Source organism: Eublepharis macularius, chromosome 6, assembly GCF_028583425.1.
Source record: "Eublepharis macularius isolate TG4126 chromosome 6, MPM_Emac_v1.0, whole genome shotgun sequence".
NCBI classification, from domain to species: Eukaryota; Metazoa; Chordata; class Lepidosauria; order Squamata; family Eublepharidae; genus Eublepharis; species Eublepharis macularius.
The window spans coordinates 109831759-109840800 of NC_072795.1; the positions used below are offsets into that span (position 1 = coordinate 109831759).

Genomic DNA, 9042 nt, shown 5'->3' on the forward strand with positions numbered 1-9042 from the left:
GCCAGTCTGATATTTGTAGACTCCAAGGCTTTCAAGGCATCAGATGAGGGCATTTTTAACTGTGCCCAGACTAGCCACTTAAAATGCTGAAGAAGGTGCCATTGAGTTGCAAATGACTCATGGAAACCCCTTCTATGGGGTGTTCCAAGCAGATGATGAGTAGAGGTGGTTTGCCATTGCCTTCTTCCACATAGCCTCAGTATTCCTTGGTGGGCTCTCATTCAGGTACTGACCTGACTTCAAGTGGAGAAGTGAGGAATTTAGGACAATTCTGCTGCTTTTGAATAAGCATCCACTGCAGCGGGGAACATTCTGGCGATTTGGCTTTATATCCCTAGTAAAGTGAGTTTAGAGGTGCCCTGCATGCACAATGCATGCTTGTGTTAGTAGGAAGGAGACAGAAGTCTAGGTCAGAGCTAAGGGGGAAGGTCACCACTTCAAGGGATTACAAGGCTAAAAAACAGCTTTGGGGCATGCTCAGTTGTCTTGCCTACTTGGACTTCAAGACCAGTGTACAAGAACCTTCTGAGGACTGTATGGGTATTGCCAATCTTCCCTGCTTTTCTTAGTCCTGGGAAGGTTTCTTCCTGGGGTTACAGGACCCCCAGCTGGTTAGTCTTAAAGGTGCTACTGGACTCTTTACTATCATAGAATAGCCACTTCTGTTGGCAGGCTGCTGTGGGAAGATCACTCTCTGTTCTCTAAGCAGAGTGCTGCTCATTTCCCATTGCAGCCTTTCATATAACTATTATTTCACATGGGTCCTGCAATTCCTACCCAGAACAAACTTTCCTTGGGTTGAAAATGACTACTAGAAGGAGGAGAAAGCTGGCAAGACTGGAGACAGCACTCTCTGTTGATAAGTTCAATTTAGCTCACAAGCAGAATTTTCAGTCAAGTTGTCATGTGTCTGTGGGCATCAAAAACAAACAGGAGTCTTATGGAACCTTAAAGGCAAACAGCTTTATTAGATCATAAACTTTTGAAGACTAGAGGCTACTTTCTTAGATATATGAAGTGAAAATATTGCTCAACTAATATAAATATATATAATACAGAGGTAAATACATTTTTTTGCCTTTAAAGCAAACAGTTCACAACTTTCTATATATGTGTGTATAGAATCTGTGTGCTAAAGTTTAATTGCATGTGTCTGATGGGTGTGTTGCTAGATTAGCAACAAGAAAATACCTTTACCATGGTAACAAGTCTCACAGGGTTTTTAAGCTGGAACTGTAGACAAGAGCAAGAGTCCAGCAGCACTTAAAAGGCTAACAAAAATTTGTGGTAGGATACTACTGGACTCTTGCTCTTTGGACTCTTGCTCTTTTCTGCTGGTACAGACAGACTAACATGGCAACAGATCTTACCTAGAACTGTGCTTGATTTCATTCTTACAGCACTGTACCACTGAGTAGATAATTTTTAAAAAAGGACACAAGCATGAAATGTTTACATGGGATTTGTTCAAGGCCTTCATATTATCTTCTACCCTCACCTCAACCTTATATTTGAGGATCTTATTTCACTAACTAGCTATCTTACGAAAACCTGAGATTCCCCATTTGTTACAGGGCTGTGAACTAGCTTAGCCTAAGTAACAAATGGTCTGTTTTTTCTGATTATATATGAATTTTCCATTTTGTTACATTTGTTACTCCCTACATTTCATGGCCTCTTGACCCTATTGTTTTGTTTCCCTTCACACCACCTGCATATTTAACGTTTTTATCCTGTCCTTCTTCCAAGGTGCTCAAGGTAGCACACCTGCTTCTACCCCTTTCCGTTGTGTGTTCACAACCCTGTAAGATAGGTTAGAATGAGTGTGTGTGATTGGGCCACAGCCAGCCAACCAGTCAGCGAGGATCCTAGACCAGCATTCGAAACTACTGCTCCACAACGGCTGTCTTCCTGTTGAGGAGCCCCTGCGTTGTATCGAAAAAAGCAGCCTCTTCTACTGGAGTAAAATCACATTAGTTTTTAAATTGCCACAAGACTCCTGTTTATTTTCCATTTAGGTTAGTGCACTTTGTTGCAGCCTCCGTGGCCTATTCAGCGGCCGACCCCTCGCATTCGGTGAGAGCTGAGCTGAACACCTCTGACTGCGGGCTCGGGGGCCGCTGCCCTCAAAATGACTCGTCCCCTGAGGGAAAGCGTCTCCTCCGACGCGACGTTTCGCGCTCCGCTGCTTAGCTACCCGTGTCGAAATCCCGCGCCTACTTTAATCTTTAGGAGCAGTGACAGGAATTCCCAAGCCGCTCTAGGCTCTTCTCATTCTCTATGGTGAGTCTCAGCCGCTCCCTCGCTTTGCAGCCATTGCAACGTTTCCGGGCGGGGCCGTAAAGCAGGCGGCGGGGGCGTGGCTGGCGGGAAAAGAAGGTTCGCCGAGTGGAGTGTGGCGGCGGCGGCGGCGGGAGGAGGAGGAGGAGGAGGAGGAGGATGGGGCTGCTGGAGCAGTGCCGCGAGGCGTTCGGCGCCGGGGACTTGTACCAAGTACTGGGCGTGCCGCGCGGCGCTTCGGCAGAGGAGATCCGCCGCGGCTACCACAAGGCCTCCCTGCGGGTGCACCCGGACCGCGCTGAGCCGGCGGAGAAGGAGCGAGCCACCTGCCACTTCCAGGTAAAGGCGCCCGGCGTGCCGTAGGGGTGGAAGGAGCGGCAGGGTCCCTTTGCCTTGCACCAGTTAGCCGTGGCACGCGAAACTTCCCCTTCTGGTGGGGGATGAAAGCACTGGAATGAGTCGTTGTTGTTTTACCAGGGAGAGGGGCGTTAAATGCTGCCCTTCCTTCGAGGAGCTCGAGAGAACGTACTTGGTTTTTCTTGCCCATTTGCTACTCCCGACAGCCGCCTGAGGAAGACAGTTAAGAAGCAGTGAGCGTCACGGCTAGCAAAGCTCTAATCCCTAGACGTTTTACTTTTCTACGTAAACAAACAATCGCCTGGAAAAATGCCTTCTTGCAATCTAAATAAAGTGCAAAGGCCCTATGTTATGTGGGTATCATAGATTCGATGTGTGAGGAAGGGAGTGCCAAATGCTCACAGGCACTGGGATCCAGCCCTGAGCTCTAGTAGGTGCCATACTGTGTATCACTATCCAATTGGCCACAGGGCTTACTTAGATAATTCTGCAATCTCTTAGCGTTTACTTTGGGATAGAGCCACTTTGGTGTAGTGGTTAAGTGTGGCGGGAGAATCGGGTTTGATTCCCCACTCCTCCACTTGTAGCTGGTCACAGCTTCTTGGAGTTCTCACGGCCCCATCCACCTCACAGAGTGATTGTTGTGGGGATAATAATAACATACTTTGTAAACTGCTTTGAGTGAACATTAAGTTTGACCTGAAGTTGTCAAACGTTGTTGTTGTTACTAAATTTCCCCCTGAAACTCGGAGGATTCCAAAAGCCTTCTGTGTTCTTTACAGTGTGCTCCTGTGCAGTTACTTCAGGCTAAGTTCATTGTTGTCACTGGATGTAGGCTGGTGTAAAACTGCACAGATGTGTGCTGTTAACTAATTCTCCAATTTATGAATAGAGATTTTCTTTACATCTTAGGAAAATAGATCCACCCATTTACTAACAGCTCTAGCTTTTAGAATGTTCTGGCCTTTTAGTGCATTGCTATGCACAGTTGCTCCAGTCTAAGTCCACTGAAGTTAATAGGCTTAGAGTGGAGTAACTGTGCACAGGTCTGATGAGTTTGAGTTACAAATAGACAGTGATACTTGGGCTGTAACATTCCAAAATATTCTTCTGCTTATATTTGGTGTGGATGGTGCAAAGTGGAAGAGAGATACAATGCAGGAAATGAAGCCGAAGTGAAACAAAATGTGGTGTATGTGTGTGATTTTATTTGGAATTAACATTCCTAATGCACTACAAGTTGATCTGTATAATAAGCAGTCTTATAAGCGATGTATTACATTATTTCTAGAGTTACTAAATATGTTGGCTAAGTACAAAACCAAAACACAATGTAGAGGCTTCTCTGAAGGAGAAAGTACTACTATGCTACAAAAACAAAAACTCCCACAGTTTATATTTCCATTTCTTGTTATACAATATGAAAAGTGCTGTGTGCATGTAATAAATAGTGCAAAATATGTGATAAATAATTCCAGTGCAATCAGTGTCTATAACAATAATACAATTCTGCCATTACATCTAATGCTGAATAGCAATCAATAAATAATATAATCTGTTGTGAATTTCAAAGTTAGCTCCTAGCTGTTTCTTCCCCTGGTTCCACAGCCAAACACATTGTTTAATAAGAATTGGAAATATAAACTGTGGAAGCTTTTGTTTCTGTAAATAGAAAACCAAACAAAGTATATACAGATCGTGCAAATGTTCTTTTAGCTGTAAATTAACACTTGTTGTGGTTAGTCTGAGACTAAGCAACATTGTTTTAGGAAAGGCATTAAGTACCAATTAGTTTTGAACTAGGATATGGAATACCCTGTTGGAATCCTCACTCTGCCATGGAAGCTTTCTGGTTGACCTTGGGCCAGTCACACACTCTTAGCGTAAGCTACCACATAGGGTTTTTGTGGGGATAAAATGCAGAGGGGGAGACTGTTGTAAGCCACTTTGAGTCTTCATTAGGAAGAAAAGGAAGTGGTTCGTAAATAAAACTTAGTCTAAATCACCTTGTGTAAAATCAATCCATCCTGCTCTATCTCCCCACCCCCACTTGCCTTAGAGCTATTAAAAGCATAGAAAAATAGTCTTACGTGGATATAAGATCACAGGTGCATTGTAGTGTAGAGAGTATTGGAATGAAAGCTGAGAGACCAGCATTCAAAAGCCCCATGAAGTTTACAGGATGCTCTTGGGTCATTTGTTGTCTGTCAGGATAATATCGTTGTTAGGATATATGGGCAGAGCCACATGTAGAGTACCTGAGCTCCTTGAACAAAGGTTAAGATAACATATGAATAATAATGGTAATGTAAAGTAGATAAGTGAGGCCTGGTCTACACATGCAGCAAACTCAGGTGGGAAAATGGACTGTACCGTTTCAGACTGCAGGCGGGTAGGTCATATTCTTAATGTTCCTCCATGTAAAAAAATCCCTGCAAATAAAATAGAAAGGTTCCCAGACAAAGATTCTCAGCTAGCATACCACATACTGTGCTATTTTTCTCAGTTTCAGAGAATTAGTAATAATACTTGCCCTGCAGTCTGAAATGATACATACGATTCTACCATCTTGGCACCATACCACTTCATGCTGCTGTGCATCTAGGCCAGGTCTGAGGGACGTTGCTTTTCCTTATTGGACTGTTGAGATGGCTTGTCTTGTTTCCTCAGATCTTGGGCAAGGTATATGCAGTGCTGAGTGACCAAGAGCAGCGAACTCTGTATGACCAGCAGGGTGTTGTAGATGAGGAGTCAACTGTGCTAAGCGAGGACCGTAACTGGGAAGAATACTGGAAGATGATCTTCAAAGAAGTAGGCAGTCTTCCTCAAGCTGGTGAAGATGCAGAGGGATAAAATCATTTGGCAGGTGTGGGCGGGGTCCCAAAAGTGGGTTGTGACTCCCTTGCAACAAATGTGTTGCAAGGCCACCGGAGAGGAGGAGGAACATGGTGAACTGGGAGAGGAGGCTGGATGGTAAATTCTAGTTTCCTTGTGCATAATATGCAAAATGGCCAATATATCCTGTTATTCAGTAGTGCTATATATTTATAAATATTAATAATGGAACATACAATACAAACTTGTTCAGTGGTAAAATTAATATGAGGTTCTTTGTGTGTTAACATCAGAGGAGGAAATTAGCAAGGAGTCAGTTTGCATGTGGTCCCTAACTGAAAATGTTTGAGACTGTTTTATAGATTTTGGTGGGGGAGCATGTTCTTGAATGGGAGGGCAGGACAGCCTCACCCTCAATTTTTGTTTGCGGATAAGTAATGCAACTACTAAAGCTGTAAAAATGTTTTCTAATTACGACTGCTTTGTGTGTATCCTGCATAATATACAAGTCTGTAATACACAAATCGTACACTTGTTTTTTCTCAGTTAAAAGAATTCAGTGTCAGATAAATTCTTTACTTGATGAAACAAACATGCAGGCCTTGTTCCTCCTCCTCTGCCTGTCTTTGCATAAGGAAAAGGTTCTTACTCTTTCATAAAAATCGGTAATGTTGCAGGCAGATGTTTAAATAACTATGATCTTGGGATGGAACACTTCTATATAAATTGAGTTTGGTATTTTAAAGATTGGCATGTTCAAATGAATTTATCTCTGTCTTGTTGGAAATCAGGTCACTTTAAAAGATATTGAAGATTTTAAGAAGCAGTACAGTGATTCTACAGAAGAGGCGGAGGACATTAAAACAGCATACAAGAACTGTAAAGGCAATATGGACAACATCATGACAAAAGTATTGTGTGCAGATTATACAGATGAGCCAAGAATAAGGGAAATTATCCAACAAGCCATTGACTCAGGAGAACTTCCATTCTACAAAGCCTTTGCCAAAGAGTCTAAGCAAAAGATGAATGCAAGAAAAAGGAGGGTACGTTTGGCAATAATGAGATTCAGTGGACAAATGTGTACCATTTGCCACTGAATACAATTCTGAATGTTTCCTAGTCTTAACGTTCCTTATTTCAGATTTCATTTGTGTGTCAGCGTTTTTCAAACATTACTTCTGCTGGAGTTGAGGTATTAAGGAAAACCAAGATTATGTGGTAAATAATGCACTTAATATTTTATTTCTTGTGTATCACCAAGCAAACCCACAAAATTCTTAATATCCTTATTGGAACAGAACCATGTCAGCAATGCTAGATCTACATTTATTTATTTACTTTATGTATATCCCACCTTTCTCCCCAATGGGGATCCAAAGTGGCTCCATTTTATCCTCTGAGGTGGGTTAGGCTGAGGGTGTGACGGGCCCAAGGTCACCCAGCGACCTTACATGGCAAAGTGGGGATTTGAGCCTGGCCCTCCCCCAGCATGTAGTCTAATACTCAAACCACTCTGCCATGCTGATAAAATTTATTATTATTTATTTTATTCGATTTATACCCCGCCCTCCCCACAGATGGTCTCAGGGCGGCTAACGACATTAAAAAATACATTAAAATAACAAAAACATAAAATCAATAATTTTTAAAAATCATTAAAATAGTCCAGGAGCAGGCTATTTAAACAAATATTGGGAGTCCATATATGGGCATAGCAGATGGCCAAGGGCAGCCCCAGAAGTGGTGGTCTTAGATGGGAGGAGGAGGACACCCGCTGGCACTCAGCTGAAGGCCCGGCAGAACATCTGTTTTACAGGTCCTGCGGAACTGTAACAGGGCCCGCAGGGCCCGGATCTCCAGCAAGTGTGTGTCCCACCAGGCTGGGGCCAGGGCAAATGAGTACCTTTTGGAATTCTGTGCTATCATCTTGAATATTCGTAACATTATGTGATTGTCTTTTAATGTAAAATTAATATAGATGTATTGCAGAAGAAAAATAACAGGTTTTTCTCTCTAGTTGAATTAGTTTGCAGTGTCTTCTAATAGTTCTCAAGCACTGTAATTTCTTGTGTTCCTGTCTTATATTATTGCCTATATTCCTTTTATTCCTGCATTGAAACATGTATTATCAGATTTTTATTTGTGCTTTTATCTACTGCTTATCTGTCGAGGCAGCTTACGATTTATATAATATGAAAAGGGAAAAATTATAGGCAGCAGAAATTCTGTCAGGTTAATTTTGAGGGGTAGGTAGCCAAGGTTTGCACCTTCTCTTTCCAAGCCTAACATACAGAGTTGGCTCCTTCAACACATGGTGATTAAAGAACAAGCTTAACAATCAACTGTGTTCCTGTTTCAGGCTGAAAAAGAGGCTAAAGAGGCAGAAAAAGCCAAAGAAGAACTGGGTCTGCATAAAGATGACGACGTGAAAACATTAATTCAAGTAAGGTTTACGGATGAGGATGGTTTGTATCCATAGTGTTGCCTTGGTGTAAATAACCCTCCTGAAAATCACCATTGATGCTAATCTTCTGTATTAAGATCCCCTGAGAAACAGAAAATAGTGCCTTTTCCTAACGATCTGTGCTGGTTGGTTGATTCATTTGTTAATTACATTGTGAAGGGTGAGGGGAGAAGTAGCTTGACAAAGGTACCTAAATGGAACAAGGCCATATAAGAGATGACTATTGCCGTCATGCCTTGTTTGTGGTCTTCCTGGAAACAATTGGCTGGCCTTTTTTGGAAAAAAAAATGCTAATTCAGACCCTTGAGTGGATCCAGTAGGTTTATTTTTAGCCTAGCACTGATGTCTGCACTAGCCCATAGAAAGGTTTGCAGTTTCTTCTGTAGCTTGCTTGGAACAATCTCACACTTCCACTGGCCTGATTTCTGTAGTTACTCTGCACTGGCATTCTAATATTGTTTCCCACCTCCTGAATTACCCCTTTTTAAAGAGTCTCATCCTTTTATCAATAACCAAAGCAAATGAAATGCCTAAAAACTTTGTTAACCAGCATACTTTTTGTTCATTTAATAGAGAAGAAATGAGAATCGGAAGAAGGAAATGGATGACTTTCTGGCCCAGATGGAAGCAAAGTATGGAAATACCTCCAAAAAAGGAGGAAAAAAACCATCAGCCAAGAAAGGAATTAAATGACTGCTTTTTCTAAATATCTTGTTCTTCGCTTCTTCCATTTACATTAACCTTACTTTGAGACAGCCAAGGACAAGCATGTTTTCATCTATTTATTGCAGTGGGTGTAGCACAGAAGACATGTTCAAAGAGGTGAGATGTAAAATAAATCTGTAACTTTTCAGAAAGCCTTAGAAGATTCTGGCAGGTTTACATCTATATTTGAATTGTGTTGGTAGAGCTGTCTTTTAGCAGGGGTAAGTTTGGTCACTTCTGAAAAGAGCCTGCATTAGTGCAAATATTATTCATGATTTTATAAAAGCATTTGTTAAACTTAATAAACGGTGTTTTGAAAGTTTTGTGGAAAATATAACTCCAAAATAACTGCTGGGAAAGACTAAATGCTTCTAAAGAGAAGACACTTAAGGCATTCT

The 9042-nt window shown here is 41.9% G+C and overlaps 1 protein-coding gene across 1 annotated transcript; it reads left to right on the forward strand.

Annotated features, from left to right (window-relative positions):
- The first annotated feature begins 2374 nt into the window (after positions 1 to 2374).
- On the forward strand, positions 2375 to 8963 carry DNAJC9 (DnaJ heat shock protein family (Hsp40) member C9). Its single transcript, XM_054983502.1, has 5 exons — positions 2375 to 2619; positions 5308 to 5448; positions 6264 to 6518; positions 7835 to 7918; positions 8513 to 8963. Exons 1-5 carry the CDS (start codon positions 2440 to 2442, stop codon positions 8630 to 8632), a joined length of 780 nt encoding a protein of 259 aa, XP_054839477.1. The 5' UTR covers positions 2375 to 2439; the 3' UTR covers positions 8633 to 8963.
- The last annotated feature ends 79 nt before the right edge of the window (positions 8964 to 9042 follow it).